Source organism: Crinia signifera, chromosome 4 (genome assembly GCF_055691185.1).
Source record: "Crinia signifera chromosome 4, ASM5569118v1, whole genome shotgun sequence".
Lineage (NCBI taxonomy): Eukaryota > Metazoa > Chordata > Amphibia > Anura > Myobatrachidae > Crinia > Crinia signifera.
In genome coordinates this window covers 233,175,779-233,195,797 of record NC_139220.1, presented here as the reverse complement: position 1 = coordinate 233,195,797, position 20,019 = coordinate 233,175,779, and the positions used below count along the sequence as shown (strand labels likewise).

At 44.2% G+C, this 20,019-nt stretch overlaps 1 protein-coding gene across 3 annotated transcripts in view; it reads left to right on the top strand.

The window, feature by feature from the left end:
- The first annotated feature begins 13,020 nt into the window (after nt 1-13,020).
- Nucleotides 13,021-20,019, top strand: part of USP8 (ubiquitin specific peptidase 8) — a 39,904-nt gene continuing 32,905 nt past the window's right edge. The window contains exons 1-3 of one of the 3 annotated variants that reach the window (XM_083183979.1): nt 13,021-13,180; nt 14,535-14,706; nt 19,219-19,363. In XM_083183979.1, the coding sequence (XP_083040105.1) occupies nt 14,603-14,706; nt 19,219-19,363 (249 nt within the window). In that variant the 5' untranslated portion in view covers nt 13,021-13,180; nt 14,535-14,602. Of the gene's footprint in view, nt 13,181-13,292; nt 13,415-14,534; nt 14,707-19,218; nt 19,364-20,019 lie in introns of those variants that run through there. The other 2 variants (XM_083183980.1, XM_083183981.1) reach the window with 2 other exon arrangements.

Genomic DNA, 20,019 nt, shown 5'->3' with positions numbered 1-20,019 from the left:
ACAACCAAACCAACTCTAACCATTCACTCAAACCAAACAAGAAAAGAATATAAAGTCAAACAACATATAAGCTGTGAGACCATAGGAGTGATCTATGTTCTTGAATGCCCGTGCAAGTGCCAATACGTGGGCCAGACCAAAAGAAGAATGAAGATCAGATTGGCAGAGCATATATATAACATCAAAAAAGGACTCCAAACCCACAGCTTGTCAGACCACTATGCAAAATTCCACAATAAAGACCCTTCAACACTGAAATTTGCTGCTATCCAGAAAGTTACCCCACACTGGCGAGGAGGGGACATTGTGACAGAACTGAGGAAGAATGAAACAAAATGGATATATGAGCTAAAAACCCTAACACCGTCAGGACTCAATATAGATATAGACCTTAACTCTTTCCTGTGAAACACCATTTACAAAGAAATCCCCACTGCCAGAAATCATAACTTAAATAATTCCAACTCCAAAATCTGCCATTTTCCTATCTAATACCATAACATGTGCTTGCCGCTAAAAATCACCATCAACTTCCTTTACCTTCCGGGAAAGAGAATGTCCGTTTTTAAAGTTTGAATAAAGTTTTTAGCAAATAAATAGGAACCTCCAGCAAGGGGCAACCATCCTTGACAAAGAGTGACCTGCTCGAAACGCGTTGGGTGCCGGGAGCGTGAGCCGGAAACACGCTACCCCGAACTTCCGGTATTACGAGCCGGACAGAGGACCGGGAGACGGACACGCAGCGAATATCATCTGGGCAAGCGCCGCACTGAACCTGCTGAGATGAGAGGTATTGTAGGGACAGTGTAGGTGCGCAGTCACATGCGTGATCCCCGGAAACCACCGCAAATATCCTAAACAAACTCACTCCTTAAAGGAGCTGTAAACATTTTAATACTAACCCCTTTTTTCTTACAGGCAAGCACATTATTCATTTGTTTAAACACCCGTATCCCTTTACTTATACAATATACTTAAATACCCTAAAACGCTAAGAATTTTTGTTTTGTATTACACAATGTACTTTATTTTAATGTGATGTTACTGTGATTACATATCCAAACAGGAAAGTACAACAATCATATTTCTCCTTGTATAAAATATTCACTAATCACTGTTACACTACATCGAAGAAAGTCATTGGACACCACATGGTCAACGGAAACCATGCGTTTATTTACAATCAATAGGGGGAAGGTCCACCTTTTGCAGAAATAACAGCAGCTACTCGTCGTGGCAAACTTTCCACCAGTTCGTGTAGCACACATAGTGGGATATTGTGCCATTCCTCCTGCAGTACAGTCACCAACTGTGGTAGTGTAGAAGGGCGAGGCGATCTCAACCACAACCTGTGCTCAAGTTCGTCCCACAGATGTTCTATGGGGTTCAAATCAGGGCCTTGCGCAGGCCACGCTAGTCGGGTGATGCGATTTTCATCATACCACTCCATTGTAGCCCTCGAATCATGACACGTCACATTGTCGTCCTGGAACACACAATCGTCGTTCCCATAGAAATGCCACAACGTAGGAAACATGGAGTTATCCAGACTATCTCGGTAGGTCGCTGATGTCATGTTCCCATGCACCTGTACGAGTGGGCCCACGCAATGCCAGCAGAAACAACCACAGAACATGATGCCTCCACCTCCAAATTTTACTGTTGGCACTACACATTTGGGTAACAGGCAATCGCCATACCCACACTCTCCCATCTGATCGAAACAATGTGAAGCGTGATTCATCGCTCCATAGGACTTGTTTCCATTGCTCCACAGTCCAGTTTTTCCCCTCCTTACACCAACTAAGTCTCTGTCGTGTATTGGTTTTTGTGATCAGAGGCTTGTGAGCCGCAGCTCGACCATGATAACCGAGTGCGTTTCCTGTCCGTCATTTTATCAGCAAATGATCTGCTACAACGCTTGCTTCCATATTTATACATGTAGGAAGAGTCCATTATTTCAGAGTTAAACCAGGGTGTCCAATGACTTTCTTCCACATAGTGTATTACTATCTTTTCATTGATATACTTTTTTGTATTATGCAAAAGATGTAACTGTTTATTTGCAATGCTGTGCTTTAATTAAAAAGACTAAAGAAAAAAAAAGAGTGGAGAAAGAAAATCCAGAAAACAGCGCTAATGGAATTGATTATTTAATATGGCACAAAAATAATAAAAATAAATATAATTTGTAAATATAATTTGTGTATATATATATATATATATATATATATATATATATATATATATGTATATATGTATATATCAAATCAAAATCACAACATTTCATATAATACCACAATTAAAACCTACAATATATTTTTTTCAGTGCCCCCAGAAACATTTAGATCTTATATCTGCTTTGGAAATTCTCTTGATAAAGGGGGTTATTCTAGTTCACTCTTTCTGACAAAATCCTTCTTAGATGGACAAAACCATGTGCACTGCAGGTGGGGCAGATGTAACTTGTGCAGAGAGAATTAGATTTGGGTGGGGTTTTACTTCAAAGTGAGATTTATATTGCAGTGTAAACATAAAGCAGCCAGTATTTACCCTGCACAGAAACAAAATAACTCACCCAAATCTAATTCTCTCTGCACATTTTACATCTGCCCCCCTGCAGTGCACATGTTTTTGTCCATCTAAGAAGGATTTTGTCAGAAAGAGTGAAGTAGAATAAGGCCCAAAGTGAGTGCAAAACCATCATCCAAATAATTTAGAAATTTTTTAAATAGCTATTATCTTTTATGCACGTGCAACATAAAATAACGTGGCTATTTGAAAAATGTCTAAAGCATATAAAAATATATGCATTACTGTTCAGTCTGGCGACATTGAGAAAAACTATATTGTAGTCTTTAGTTGTATTATATGAAGGGCAAAATTGACTATGGGCCTTATTCTAATTCACTCTTTCTGACAAAATCCTTCTTAGATGGACAAAACCATGTGCACTGCAGGGGGGGGGCAGATGTAAAATGTGCAGAGATAATTAGATTTGGGTGAGTTATTTTGTTTCTGTGCAGGGTAAATACTGACTGCTTTATTTTTACACTGCAATATAGATCTTACTTTGTAGTAAAACCCCACCCAAATCTATTTCTCTCTGCACAAGTAACATCTGCCCCACCTGCAGTGCACATGGTTTTGTCCATCTAAGAAGGATTTTGTCAGAAAGAGTGAACTAGAATAAGGCCCTAAGATCGAATGGCTACAAATGCACATATTCGTAGCCATTCAATGGCCAGTATTCAGTGCCTCTGATTCGCCACATTTTACAGTGAATCAGGCAATTCGCCGGGGTTACGGCGCATTTTCTCACAGAAAAATCAATTCACCCTATTCAATGGACATAATTCGCTGAAAATGAAGAGCGAATGTCTGGCGATTCGCTGATTGCGATTCGCCAGTGGTTTTCAATGGGGTTTTTAGGGGAATTCGCCCAGAGTGTATTCAATGCTAGGATGGAGAACTGCTTTCTCCATGATTTTTGCTATGATTCTCTGTTTTGCATTCAGCATCTTTTTTAGGTGAACAGGAAAGTGATCTTTTGAAATAAAGGGTTTTGCGGGGGAAGTTTGGTGTCAAAAAATCAGATTTTTTTTTCCTAAGAAGGGGCATGCTATTTGTAATCGTGCTTAAAGCACATTATTATATATTTAATTTTATTTTTATTTTTATACACTTTGGCCAGCAGGGGGCCGGGAGCCGAGAGCAGCTGATTAATATTCATTTATTCACTGCACTCTGGTCCCGATCATTACATATGCACGATTGGGACCAGAGTGCAGCGGCTGATGATCCCAGCCCCCTGCCAGCTCTGGGGGGGGGGCTCTGCCAGTGTCCTGGCAGCCCTCCTCAGTGTCAGGCACAGGCAGGGAGAACAAACTAAAAAAAAGGGATTTGAGCAGCGCTTGTGCAAAATAATATAATTTTTTTTATTAAAATACAGTGTTAATACTGTTGTGGCCAGCAACAAAGACAAGACTCACACACATGAAACATACAATTCCCCTGTATTATACTGAATTAGAAGGGTTAGATGCATGCATGCTGTTCTTGTGACAAGTTAGTATTTGCAGATTTTTGTATCCAACTTGATGATAATAAAAGTCACAGTCCCACACTCATGTGCACATATTAGTGGTTTTTAGTAGGTTAGTATATACTTGCAGATGGGGGTTCGGCTGCCAGTCCCCAATGATTTTCCCCGACCGCTGGTACTATATCCAGATTGCTGCGGTCCTATCAAGGAACAAACACTGGTGCCGTTCTTGGTGCTGCCAGAGCGTTTCCCCGTACCTCTCTACGCGTTTCTCCGCCTGTTCTTGCGATCAGCGGCTTCCTCAGGAGATGGATAATTGCTGTTGCACTCGTGTGCTCATTTATAGCGGTCACATCCGTTTCCGCCCACCGTCCGTTGCGTCGCCGGGTCAAGCCTCGTTCTGAAGGCTGAACAGCGTCACACGCTGTAGCCCCGGTGCGTCGTGCGTATCACGCCTGGATTCACGCTGGGTTTAGTTGCCGTTTGCTGTAATACAGCTGTGTCTCACCATAGAGACCGGACATTACCCATAATGCCTTAATCTGTAGTTCAACTCTAATTTAGGTGTATTTCCGCATGCATATAGTTAGTCCATAGATACCAAATAGTTATCTTTGCGTGTCATGCTGCTAATCTTGCGTTCCATTTTGCAGGAAAAACGGACATCGGGTGTTATTTGCCTTTTTAGCAGCTTTATCCAAATTAGTTTGTGGGGATTAGTTATAACATTCAACTACAATCATTCATTCTAAAAATATTCATTCTAAAAAAAGCGAGATATGTCTGACACTTTGTACTGTAAATTCATGGAAATTATTTTATAATTCAATAAAATCACAAATTAATAAAAATCAGTATGGAACGATCATAATCTATGAGGATATGTATATATAAGGAAAAAGAAAGGGGGGAGAGAGACATAGTGAAAAATTACACATCGTGGACCGGGCAGATACCCAATATATATTTAATTTTATTTTTATTTTTATACACTTTGGCCAGCAGGGGGCCGGGAGCCGAGAGCAGCTGATTAATATTCATTTATTCACTGCACTCTGGTCCCGATCATTACATATGCACGATTGGGACCAGAGTGCAGCTGCTGATGATCCCAGCCCCCTGCCAGCTCTGGGGGGGGGCTCTGCCAGTGTCCTGGCAGCCCTCCTCAGTGTCAGGCACAGGCAGGGAGACTTCCATCTCCCTGCCTGCCGCCGTCTAACAGCTCCCTGCGGATTCGCCGCCAGGGGCTCGCTGCCCCTGACGAGTTGAATAGGGTGACACGGAGGGCTGGCAGCGAATGCTCCAGCCCTCCGGAATTCTGCAAATGTGCAGCGAATCCTAAACATGATTCGCTGCACATTTCGTTAATGTGCATTGAATACTGCACAATGTCAAATACCAGCAGTAAATTAGCTTTTGCTAATTTACTAATCCTAAAATTTGTGTTTGTTCTCTTTCTAAGGATGGTAAATTCATTTGTATTTTTATTTTTTTGGTTAATACACTATCGAAAGAACACAAACGTATTTCACCATTCACTTGAATGGGGAGTCCAAATTTACTATCAGGTTGTATGCTGAATACAGCCTGTAATTCAGCATAAAATACACCTGAAAAATACTCCTCATTTTTCAGACGTATTTAGCTGAAGTTAAGAGGGACTTGGGAGAGTTCAGTACTAGTTTGTATGTCAAATTTATTAATGAGCCCCAATTGTAATGTATATGTCAATATAATTCTAACAAAGTGGGGGTGCTGCAATAGACAATAAGCTAGATCAATGGTAAAAAGAAAGGAAAAAGGATCAGTTAGATTTAGGCTTCTCTCTGTAAAATAGAATAAATAAATAATTGTAAAAACTGCCAGGCAATAACTAGCCCCAAGCTGGGGTCCCCCTGCATTTCTATAACCAGCACCAGCCTGGTCCTGGTTTCCAAAATACGGGGGACAAAATGAGTAGGGGTCCCCCATATTTTAGCAACCAGCACCGGGCTGAAACAGATGGCGATGTCATGTCACAGCCAGGGGACACTTATTATATAAAGTCCCCTGGCCATAACATGATCACCCTGGCTGGTCAGCCCATGACGGGTCAGTGGGTGAGTAGGACCCCCCCCCCCCCCCCTGGGAGGTGGGCATCGGGGCTGATGGCAGTAACAGTGTTAAAAAATAGAATAAGCTATTGTGTTATGTTGTGGATCTACAAGTCCCAGCAAGCCTCCGCCGAATGCAGGGACTTGGAGTCCCAGCATGCGGTTCTTTAATAGGGCTGCTGGTTCTTGTAGTTTTACAACATAACCAGTAGCAAAATGAAGCACACACAAATAAAGTAAAACTTTAATACATACTGACCTATACATACTGACCACATAGGCCTGTCCTCTACTCCAGTAGAATCCTTAGGGTACCAGTGAAAATAAATTATACTTATCATCCCCTCCGGCTTAGATCGTGTCCTCTGTGGTCCATGTTGGCATCCATGTATGTAAAAACAAACACCCGATTCCAAACGAAAATGAGGAGCCACAACAAGTATGGTTAAGGCCCCCATACACTAGCCGATTTTGGTCAGATTTCGGCCAGATCATTCGGATCTGGCTGAAATCTGACCAAAATCGGCTAGTTTTGATGTCCCCTCACATCCGATGCGCGGTCCCCTGCGCATCGGATCTGCGTCGGCTGGTCGGACCTGCTGCACGTCCGACCACCCGACTTGGGACCTAGTGGGGCGGCGCGGCGGTGGAGGGAGCAGGGGACGCTGGGGACGCTGCGGGGGACACAGGCGGCATAGAGCCGGGCAGGGGGAGCCGGGAGCTGTCAGCACTGAATAAAAAAAAAAAGCCCATACAACGAATGGGCGGCCTGTGATTGGCTGAGCGCTCTCTCAGCCAGTCAGCAATTGGCTGAGAGAGCGCTCAGCCAATCACAGGCTGCCCATTCATTGTATAGGCTTTGTTTTCTAGCACTGACAGCTCCCGGCTCCCCCCGCTCCCCGGGTTTTCTACATGTGATAAATCGAGACGATTTATCACATGTAAAAAATGGCACATCAAGTGCCAATCTAATCAAGCTCCCCGGGGAGCAGCCGGGGAAGCTCAGGGGGAATTCGGGGGCGACTTGTCCTAAGGACAAGTCGCCCTAGTGTATGGGGGCCTTTACACTTGCAGCTCCTCCCTGAGACTGAGGGATTTCCCTCCGCCAATCAGGAGCAGGCTCCAGGGGAGCTGCGCAGCTGATTGGCTGTGTGTGGCTCCATAGATGCCCATGTTATGAGTTTAACATGGGCATCTATGGTGGAATCCAGCCAGAGATGCATATGTTTATCAGAAAATGTTGATTATTAATTGTCTGTACATTGCTCTGGGTGCACTGCCAGTGGTTATCACTGCTAAAGATACCATTAAAGAGATTACTGAGGACTTTGATACTTTATGAGCTTTATATGGTATCATGTATTCCCAGCACACTAATATGACTGGTTATACAGATTTTACTGATAATTGAGTCACTTATAAGGACTATTTAGTAAACTCATTGTCATTTTTTAAACCTGCTTGTGAAAGTTGTTTCGAATGTACAAGCATTTATGCCCTGAATATAAATTGGGAGTAAAGAAAAAATGAGCAAGTGACTTTGCACCTGGGAAATCCTTGTTGTACTGCAGGTGGAGCAGATTGAACGTGCAGAGAAATTTCGGTACTTGTTTCCTAGCACGGCGACCAGTACGCATTTAGCATACTGGGCTATTCTCCGTAGTGAAATCGCGTCGCGCAGCGTGTATAGTGCTGTGCGATGCTGTCCATATGAAATGCACAGGAGTGCTTATACAATGAAATATCGCATTGAATCGCAGGGCACCAGGTGCGATGCGATATTTCATAGTAGTTCATATTTCATACACCCATGCGATAAGATGTGATGGGTGCTTACTATGAGAAGTGATGTGTGCATAGTATGATACGTGATGGGTGCTTACAATTGAAAGCACCTATGGCATTGTTTAGCGTCACCTCCAATATCCACGCCCCCCGGAAGTGTGGCGAGTGGGGGCAGAACGCGTCCTCCGACTGTTTCATACCCCCACTATCCACGTCGGTGTGGAGTTGATTTTATATAGTGTGGCGAGAGCAGCGAGCCACCAAGCCCGAAGCGTGGCGAGCGGACGTGGAATACATGTAAAGTAATTTTCTGCGCTCGCCACGCTTCGGGCTCGGTGGCTCGCTTCGCTCGCCACACTATATAAACTCAACTCCACGCCGACGTGGATAGTGGGGGTATGAAAAGGTCGGAGGATGCGTTCCGCCGCCACTCGACACGCTTCGGGGTGGTGTGGATAGTGCTGTTGTTTTAGGAACACATTCACACCTGCAAAATCATACAGCTGACACAGTAATGACGACATGTGTTAAACTAATAACTAATTTACTAAAATAATTTAATTAATGCAGCATAAATAAGAACATTCATTAATAATTAAAATATAACAAATTCCGGGGGGCCGGGAGGGGGGTCCCGAATTTCGTGAGACTCCCGGTAATTCCGGGAAGGTCGGCAACCCTGAGATAAATGGTTTCTTCAATCTATTTGACTTACCCACACACTACAGATTTGTTTCAGTGATTGGCAGATTTTTCCTGTTAGAATGCCCACACATACAAAAATTATACTCCAATAAAACCAAATTTTTAAACATGTTTAAAAATCTGATTCAGCAATCAATTGGCGATCCCTATTAATTGTTGATTGGGATTGCCAAAAGGGGGAGCCCACACATTAAAGATTAATTGTGACAATCATCTCCAGAACGGAGGATTGTCACAATTAGTTGCTGATGTATGGGGCCCATTACAGCAGAGATTTATCGGCAATTGGACGGAAGTGTGCTGTAGATTAAGAGGCTGTCACGAACCGGTCTTGCTGTGTTCCCGGTAATGACCTGGATGAGCCAGTGGAGGGCGCAGGGAACAAGAAGCTAGGTGGTTTAAGATAATGGTAACTCATACACAGGAATGGGATGGGAACTACTGCTAGAGACACAGAGAATTAGCGTAGGCCAAGACAGAGGCGCAGAGTCTAACCCACCAGTGGTTTTCACCAGTGACCCCCGCAAGGGGATATGGTCTTCGCTACACCCTCTGCCCAGGTTTCTCTGTGGTGAACTGGAATAGTGCTCTCAGGAATATGGAGTAAAAATGATAGTGGAGTACTTTAACCATCAATGGTGGGTTGATGGCACTGAATGTTGGATAGCAACGCTGGTGGTAACTGGGATACATGGGGTGATAACTGAAGCAGGGAGACAATGATGGAGCAGGGCTGGGTACCAAAGATGCAACCTTGGAGCTGGTTGATAGTATTCGGTGGTGCAGCCTGGGAGCCGGTCGATGGTATTCGATGGTGTAGCCTGGGAGCCGGTCAATGAAATTCGATAGTGCTGCCTGGGAGCCGACCAAAGGTATTTGGAGTGGGATCCGATAACGCGGCCTGAGAGCCGAGAGGGACAATCAGTACGAGAACCAATAATGCGGCCTGGAAGCCGGGAGAGGCAATTGGTATGGGAATCAACAGGTATCCGGAGACTGTGCTGATAACCCTGGTCTGTACTCAGAGAGCTGGATCACATTCTGTAAGAGTGGAGTCTTCTGGCAGCAGTGGAATAACCAGGTAACAACAGGATTTCTGTAGAAGCCTGGAGCCTTGGAAGCAGACACTGGAGAAATTGCAGGGGAACGGACAAGGCAAGGAAGACTCTAGGAGGCTGGCTTATATCCCCCCAGGTGGCTGCTGATTGGTTTGCAGCTTGCAACAGCAGCACACACAGAACCAGGAAATACACCTGGAGTTTACCGATATCAGGCTGGAGATAGTGGACAGGTCTTGTGACACATCATGAGACATCATGCCAGAAACTGCAGAACACACCAGCGGCCGATCTGCAGCACGGAATACACCAGCGTGCTGGCACTTTAACAAACAATGATGATGAGATATTACAGATTTTGTTGTCTAAATACCCTATTACTTCACTTCTTTACACATTACCCAATATTTATAAAGAATTAGACTACGCGATGGGTAGACCAGTCATCTCGGCGAGGGGATAATTATTTCAACCATGTGCTATGTATCTTGACTCTATTCTATAAATGTTGATTCTGGATCATCCCCATTATCTGCATGATATTAAAATGCTACTCATACCCCTTTCAGACATAAGGCAAAATCCCTGGATTTTTCATGTTTTCATTTGTTAGTCCTCTAATATCACAGGTCCTGCGCACCTGAAATGGATTTTTAAAAACCCGGGATTGAACCGGGTCTAAAATCCCGGATAGTATGTCTGAAAGGGGTATTAATAAGTTAAAGGGGGTTTGGTGCTTTACCTCAAGATGTCTGGCTGGTTACTGCCTATGTCAACGAGTTTATATACTATCATACTCCATGAAGCTGGCTTAGCCTAAATAAAAAAAAAACGGTTGAGTAACAATGGTGAGGTCAGCGGGGTTGGCATCGGGTCAGTGCTAACTGCACATGGAGGGGAGAGGATGGCTTTGCATAGCGCAGAGCTATGCAAAGCCATCCTCAAAGCCGCTCATCTGCTGGTATTACCAGCAGATGAGCGGCTTCCCAGCGATGATGCGGGAGCACGCAGCAGCGCTCACTGGGCAGCTTTGAGCTGAAAGCCGCTCAAACATGCTGTTTTGAGCGGCTGTCAGCTCAGTCACCCAGTGTATATGGACAATAACACTCTTACATTGGCAGATTTGTCATCCTTAAGGTGTGTACACACGGCAGATCCTGCCGTGAGATGCGAGTCCCATTGCGATCAGATCGCATCGGAACTGGCATCGCACGGCATGCTACAGGGGCACAAGTTACAGTATATAGTGCAGATCTGCAGTATATAGTCTTGCCTGCCCTCTCTATCTGGCTGCCGATTTGCGCTCACACGGGCGCGCGCATCGGCAGCGCATCAGGCTCACAAGCCCTAAAAAAGCATGCGATATGGCTTCTGATGTTCACTATATCGGGAACATTGGAAGCCATAACTTACCATGTGTACACACTATAAGAGTTTAAAATATGGTCTACCATATTTACAAATGTTGTGGCTAATGAGTTGTAATAATGATCCCATAAAGCCATCTAGTCAGATAGACTCATTGATACAAACATTTGTAATGCCCCTTTCAGACCGCACTTTTAAAACGGTAAATTGCCGTTTTTTTACCGTTTTAAAACGGTAATGTGTGCGGTCTGAAAGGTCCAGTCCCACTTAACCGGTTAGAAAATGCCGTTTTTTCTAACCGGTTAAAATGCAGGGTCCTACCCGTTTCTGAACCGGTATTTTAGCGCAAAAATCGGCTCAGAAACGGTATTTAGGACCCAGCCAATGAGCTGGGTCCTAAATTCAGCACAGTGAATACTTAATGAGCGCTCATTAAGTATTCACAGCACTGGAGCCCCCCCCCGCGCGTGTCGACACCCCCCGCGCGCGTGTCGACGCCCCCCCGCGCGTGTCGACGGCCCCCCCCCGCGTGTCGGCGCCCCCCCGTGTCGACTTACCCCGTGCCGGTATCTCCGTTGTGGTTCCCGGCACTGCAGCTCAGTATGCTCGGAAAGCACTTATGAAAAAAGTGTCTTTCAGAAAATGGCTGCCCCCCATACGGAAGACAGTTTTTTTAAACAGGGTTTCCTATGGGGCAGCCATTTTCTGGAAGACACTTTTTTCATAAGTGCTTTCCGAGCATACTGAGCTGCAGTCCACAACGGAGGTACCGGCACGGGGTAAGTCGACACGGGGGGGGGGCGCCGACACGCGGGGTGGGGTGGGGGGGGGGTCGACACGCGCGGGGGGCGTCGACATGCGCGGGGGGCGTCGACATGCGCGGGGGGGCGTCGACATGCTCTCGGTCGACACGCGAGGGGGGGGGGAGCTGCACGGAGGGGAGGGCTGAAGGCTGCACTGGCTTTGACCCTGTATTTGGAAAGTTTCCAAAAACGGGTCTGCCAGTGTCAAAAAATCGGCACTTAAACGGTAATATACCGTTTAAGTGCTGCGGTGTGAAAGGGGTTTTATCTGGCAGACCCGTTTTTGGAAACGTTTCCAAATACAGGGTCAAAGCCAGTTATGCGGTCTGAAAGCAGCATAAGGGGATACCATTTAGAAAACCTAATTTTGATGAAAAACAGGTCATACAATTAATTTTTTCGCCCTAGATTAATAATATATCTATGAAATTGTGTCAGGTAGTACAATCTGATAGCAATTTGGCTTTAGAGGAAACTTTTTTGATTTTTGCCTTGTTACTCCAGATTGAGGAATGTACGCAACATTCTGGTTAAAACTCTGAACTATGAGTCTGACAAGCATGTAACAGTGTGGCGTAGAGATGAGTCGTTCGTGAACGAAGCAAATCTTTTGAACGGATCCCATGAAAGATCGAGTGAGCCGCCGATCCCAAAAAGGTGATCCGTCGTTCTTTTACTTTCAGTTTCGTTTTTAATTACAATGCATTTTCCTGATCTCAGCACTGCCACCTGTGGGAGCTGAGATGTACTGACTCCGGAGACTGAGTTCAGTGCTGCTACTGCAAGTAAAAGAAAGAATAATAAGGCTGCTGCTGCTAGGGATGGCCATCGGTGCAGACACTATCGATGGTTGCCATCGATGGCGATTTGGCACCCAGCCATCGATCAGTGTTTTACTCGGTTATGTATGTTCTTATTTGTTCAGCTAAAAAATAATGGAAATAAATGATTGTAAGACAAAGTATGCTTCGTTATTAACAAATTACCCCTTCTTTCAAAGTGAACCGTTGACTGTCCTAAAAGATACGGATCTTTTCGCTGACTGATCTATTGGGTCCCAGCTCTCGCTAGTGACCCGTTTTGCCCATCTCAGTGTGGCGGCGCTGTGCAGCACACTCCCGGCAACACTACAGCAGCCTCCGTTGACGTCACCGCGCTGGCCGCTCTCTCGCCGCAAGGAAAACAATCCGCGGCCATTTTGGTGCGGCGTCAGGCAGGCTGTAGCTGCCGCAGGACTAGTTCTTCCCTGTGTTGCCCTTGCTGCGTGCAGTGACCGGCACCTGGCCTGGAGCGGAGGGAGAAGGGACCATGATGGTGAGCTGGGTGAGTGTGTGCGCCGGCCATGCTGTGATATAGCGCTACCCGTGGGGAGGGTCTGCTGCTCCCCCCTCCCATGACTCAATAACACACAGGGGCTTAATTGTAGGTGTCATGTGACTTATCTGTCATTGAGAGTGCTGCCTGATGTATGTCGTGACATGACTATCGCGCTTCAGTTCATACGGGAGAATGCCTGTTTCTTATCGGGCACACGTTATATTTTGTAACCTTTACGAGGTAGACTTGTAACTATGTCCTGCTATTTATTAATCCTCTGCTTTTAATTACGAAACCTATTTCTTCTAAATGTTGATACTGTACTTTGAAATCTGCTTTTTTTTTCTCAGCTTGTTCATATATCCAAAGTATGTTATAATGTGGTGTATTTGTAATGGTTATTTACATTTTGCTAAATGTAACCCAGCTATCAAGTAATTTTGTTATTACATACAAAGTTATATATTTACGAGAGTAACATTACGTCTATAGATGTGAGTATGTGCACACAGTTGGTGATGACTTTGAGATTGATCCGGTAGGTGTCTAAACTCTTTTCCGGGCGACAGCTTCACTTGCGATGATTAGCAGTTCTGTAGCCTGAAAAATCACAGCTGCATTGATATGTGCATACAAGCATGAATTATTCCTGTTATGATGTTTGCACAGCCGATGAACAATATGTATCAGTGATGGGGCCAAATACATAGCAATGAGCCTTCTGAGCAATTCTTAGATCGCTAAGCATACAGCGCTGCACAGCAATGTGCCGCTAAGCGATCTGTCAGGGTCAGTGTTCTCCGTGAGTAGTAGCCCTGAACCCTTCAATTAATCCAGCGTGCTGAATATCGCTGGGGTAATAGCACTGTGCGGGGCCACGCATCACTATGAGTATGCACCTACACACGTAGCGATGTAGGGGCATTTTCTAAGCGATCTAGTGAGTTCACTTAGAAAATACCCCTTAATCGCTTTGTGTAGGCCCCTTTAGTTCCTTTGTCCAAGTGTACAGACTAGGGGGTCAATCCTATTTTACGTGCGGATGATTCGCGAGTGCAAATCATCAAGGCATTGGGCGGGCTGAATTCGCTTAAAAGTGCTCGCAAAAAAATAAATAAACAGCAAGTATGTATGTTACCTCCCTTGGCTGAACCTGCATGTCAATTTTGGCTGTGTAGCCAATGACCTGCATGTTCAGCAGGGTCCCGGTGACTCCACTGAACGATATTGGTCGGTGTGTATTCACATTATCGTCTGCCTGCACGTCATGTAATGCGTGCCCCTAATGGGGGTGCTCTGTATTCATTATTATTTTTTTTTTTTGCTTACTGATTTCATTATACTTCTTTATTTTACAAAGGAATACATTATCACTAGGATAACAGGAACATACACCCTCTGATGTAAGAAACAGAACCTTACTCCAATATGCCTACAGCATCGGCATTACCCAAAGAGTTGTATCTTTCCACTTCTCTGTTGGAGCTTAATAAGAAAGCTGAAGTTAAAGCAGATGCAACTAGTACAAAGAGGTAGATTATAATTGTTGTTGTTGTTTTTGTTTTTAACAATTGCTTATGGGCTAGTACTTGTGTTTTTTCTGTTTTAACTTCTGTCACTTTTTGAAAAACATAGCGTATATAGTTTATATTAAGTGTTTACATCAGCTGGTACAGTAGTTTTGTAATTACAGCAGGTTACAAGGAATACTAAATATGCTTTAATTTTTCCATGACACAGGCTCAAAAAAGTGTTGCAATAATTGGGTACAAAAGATTTATTTTATGGAACAGTTTCTTAATGTGTTGTAGAACAATGCTGGTTTTATATGTAGATGTTGTCATTGTATGTTTCAGGAAGGGGACACCTTCCAATCTATAATATAAATAATTGCATTGGAGACTAGGGGAATCTGGGTACTTGATTCCTAGCATGGCGCCCACGATATTAAGTCTTACGACATATCGCATTGCATGCCATACACGCGATGCAATGCGATTTAAAATTGTATAAGCCCCTATACGATTTTTTATTGTATAAGCACCCTAATGGGGGCTTACAATGTTAAATGCACCCCCACTATGAACGCCAACCCGAAGCGTGGCGAGCGCAGCGGTACGGGTCCTCCGACCTTTTCATACCCCCACTATCCACATCGGCGTGGAGTTGATTTTATATAGTGTGGCGAGCCACCGAGCCCGAAGCGTGGCGAGCACACACGTATTACTTTACATGTATTCCGCGTCCCCTCGTGGGGCTCGCCACGCTTCGGGCTCTGTGGCTCGCTGCGCTCGCCACACTATATAAAATCAACTCCACGCCGACGTGGCTGCGCTCGCCACGCTTCGGGTTGACGTTGATAGTGGGGGCACATTTAACATTGAAAACACCCATTAGGGTGCTTATACAATTTTATATCGCATACCATTGTATATGCCATACAATGGCATACAATGCGATGGTATACAATTTAAAATTGTATACCATTGGCTGCCATTGCGTAATATCGCATACCATCGTATGCCTTACGGTCTGCAATGCGATGGGCGCCATGCTAGGAAACAAGTACCGGAATCTGTTCAAAGATTGTAGGGACCGGTTAAGCACACTTGCCACTAGTAATAACATGTTTATGCCTTTAACCTTGCTACATACCAATCATGCTAGCATTAGTGCAGTTTATGCAGACTGTTCTATGTTGAGAACAAAGTTAGTTCAAAGAGAAAAATGTTTGCCATGTCAGTATTTGGCTGGTTAATTACATTTTATTGGCTTAGTCATGAATGTGCTAGAAAGCTTTATTTACAAAGAGCAAAAGTAAAATGCATAACCTGGAGCATAACATGCTCATACTAATAAAGTAAGAAAATATGTTCGTGAATATAATCTGCAACAATTATTTATAGTCCGTATTCTATTGCATGAAAAGTTGTTCAGAGCTTAAATATTATACGTGTATAAACATTGGTAGTTTTTTTTATTTTTTATTTAATTACACTATTACCCCTTTCACATTGCACAAATAACCTGCAGTGTCAACGCACCAAACCTATTAACCCATATCGACCAACCAAACAATTTGTGCCAGGTTATAAGAAGAGCCCTGGTCGCCCTGTGTATAATGTGCGTCCAGAGATTAGTGTTAGGATTGGACCCTGGATCAAGATCCCAGGTCTGACCCTGATTTGCAATGTGAAAGCAGTATTTGTAACATTTTTCTCCTAGCTTAGTAAGTGCTTTTTCTTTAAATACTTATTTATCAAGAGCATTGAAAATGGTATTCTCTTCAAACTTTGCTTTTGTGACCAGGACATTTAGGGGGTGCTTCAGGTTGGCTCGCAAATCTCAGTGGGTGTGCTAATGGACAAAACCATGTGCACTGCAGGTGGGGCTGATGTTACATGTGCAGAGAGAGTTATGGTGCCCATACACTTATGCGATCGGATGCGATGGGACATTGCAATGCGATGTCCCATCGCATCTTATGGTGCTGAAAGTGTTCGCTTGCAGCACCCGATGTCGCATGCTATTTGCGATGCCGGGTGCTGGAAGAGGGAGGGTGGCGTAGGAGCGCTGTGATGTGAAGGAGCGCTAGCGGGAGTCAGCAGCGGCATAATTTGAAAAAAGTTTAAAACACTGGGTGGTCCGCTGATTGACTGAGAGCTCAGAGGGCCACCCATTGTTAAACCTTTTTGGTACTTCTTTACTTTCATGGCGCCGCGCGTCAGAGTCCCCTTGCGGGGCTCGCTTCGCTCGCCCACGCTGCGGGCTCGGTGGCTCGCTACGCTCGCCACGCTAATTAAAATCAACTCCATGCCAACATGGATAGTGAAGGTATGAACTATCCATGTTGGCATGGCGTTAACTCCGTTTATTTAACTTAATTAGTGGCGAGCGTAACCCGGAAGTACGCGCGGCGCCATGCTGGCGCCGTGAAAGTAAAGAAGAACCACCTTTTTTAAAAAAAATTTTTTATTAGTTCTGCCACCGCTGACCCCTGCTAGCGCTCCTTTACAGTGCTGCACTCCATCGCTGCCATCAGGGAACCCATTCCATGTGAAAACAATCCTTTGATTTATCACACAGTTGCGAATTCGAAGAATTGTATGCAATAACGCCCTAGTGTATGCGCAGCATTAGATTTGGGTGGGTACTTTATTCTATATTTCAGTGTAAAAATAAAGCAGTCAGTATTTACCTTTCACAGAAACAAAATAACCCACCCAAATCCAACTCTCTGCACATGTTACATCTGCTCCACCTGCAGTGTATATGATTTTGCCCATTAGCAAACCAAATGTGCTTCATGTTCTCCTTAAATTTCTCAAGATGAGCTTCAAGAATTTGTCTCCCACTGACTTCACCTAGTTTTCCAGGAACCCCTGAACCATTGTGGCCCAAGTAGCTTCCTCCTTCTGAGTGAGCTTTTTTGGGAATTCCTTGCACTGCGGGATCTTCCGGTACTTGTTTCCTAGCACGGCACCACTGATTTTGATTGTATCCATCGGGTCGGAAAAATCGGGTCGATCGCATCACATGCCAACCAAATCGCATGCGACGCGATCGACCCGATTTTTACATTGGAATCAATGTACAATGATCCCTGAGATCCGATTTTACATTGATTTCAATGTAAAAAGCCCCAGAACCCCCCATTTTAATACCAAACCCCCCCCCCCTCATGTTTAAAATGGCGAGCCCGCAATGGGCGGCGGTACACGTCCTCCGACCTTTTCATGCCCCTACTATCCACGTCGGCGTGGAGTTGATTTTATATAGTGTGGCGAGCGCAGCGAGGCGACGCGGATTACCTTCACAGGTATCCGTGACGCTCGCCACGCTTCGGGCTCGGTGGCTCGCTGCGCTCGCCACACTATATAGAGTCGACTCCACACCGACGTGGATAGTAGGGGTATGAAAAGGTCAGAGGACGCGTACCGCCGCCCCTTGCGGGCTCTTTGCGCTCGCCATGCTTCGGGTTGGTGTCAATAGTGGGGTGGCGTTAACAATGCCCCCCCGCATTAAACATACTTTTTAACCATATTCAATGTGAAATGGGCCATATTGGCCCATTTCACATTGTCACCTATGTAAAATCGGGTTGATCGCATCGCGGGCCATTATAATGGCCCGCGACCGACGCGATCAACCCGATTTTCACTTTAAAAATAATTTAACATTGTTCCCTATGGGAAAATCGGGTTGATCAAGTCGGTCGCATCGCGGCCGCTTATCCGATTTTGTCTTTCACCAGCAAATTAGCTGGTGATTCACACAAAATCGGGTCCATCGCGTTGATTGTATGCCTTAAGTGCCTTTAAAGTTAAGGCATACAATCAACGAGATGGGCGCCGTGCTAGGAAACAAGTTCCGATCTTCCTAATCTATGGTCTTACAAAAACACATACTTTTACTTTTGCCTGTGTTAAAGTACTCAAAGGCTGATGAAACCTTATCTAAAGCTCTAATAATTTTGTAATTTCACACTTGACTTGCAGTTAAGGCATCAGTGCCTTCTTTAAATCCACCTGTGGCTCTCAATTGACATTATTCATCCCCACATAAAATACTGCCCACTGTGGCCAGTGTTGTCTGTTGTAGTGCACTTTCATGTACCTGCTTTTCCAAAGGCAAAGAAAGCAGGGAAACTTGATAAAAAAACACTTTAGAGACTTATTAGGAATCTTTTTGGCTTCCACAGGCACCCAACAATATGAAGCAGCATTTGAGGTGCAGCCATTGTTATTGGGCTTCCCTTCAGCAGAGTTTACATGCTCTGCAGCCCACATGCTGTAGCCGCACTCAAGTATCAGAAATGTCCTAAAAAAAATTATTATTGCTGTCCAGATGACAGAAGCATGGAGAATAATTGTCATTTGCTATACTATATGGGCATGGGCAATGAGGGAATAACACTTCATACAAAATGTCAAACAAAAAAATAAAAATTGTTACATAGCGTTATATTTGACGAAAAACATGATACTGGTCTGTTTTTAAATGTATTAAAGATTTACATTTTTTTTTTCATTATTGTTATGAAGCTACGTTATCAGTGCTTCCAAAATCTTCAAGAAAGCAGAAGAGTGTAGACTCGATGGAGATGAGGAAAAAGCTTATGTCTTGTACATGAAATTTTTATCCGTTTTTGACCTTGTTAAAAAACGACCAGACTACAAGCAAAACCAGGTACAGTTTCTATTTGGGTTGAAATTGTAAGGTTAATAGTTCTTGGTAAATGATTTTTATGTTCATTGGAGTCTTAGCTTAGTGAACCTTGCATGATTTGTTTTAAGCTTTGTTTTTTTAATTGTTATTGCTTTTGTATAACGTGAAATGAATAAATAGAAATAACCTCAAAAGGTTATATGACAGTGGATGTAAATTACTAAAGTTCTTGGTGCTAAATATTCTTGACAATGCAGCAATAGCGTATACACAGAGTAGTTTTTGAGTACCCAGAAACACACTCTGACAGAGGAAACAGACCGGGCATATTACTAAGCCACGTCCCCTCGCAGTAAATTGCCATGATTCGTGGGTCAAGGGAGAGGGGGCAGATCCAATATAACAATTGCATTCTAATTGTTATTTTGGCGCTTAGTAATGTCATGCCTGCTCTCCTCCTCACCTACAACATGCTGCTGTAGGTAAGAGAGAGAGTTTGTGTGTGTGTGTGTGTGTGTGTGTGTGTGTGTGTGTGTGTGTGTGTGTGTGTACTCTGTATATGTTTGTAATGTATTGTCACATATACTTTGACATTGCAAGAGATCCACACTTACATGGGAAAATTGGGTTGACACCCCGTTGCGTACCTCGGAATAATGTAAAGGTGAAGAGAACTT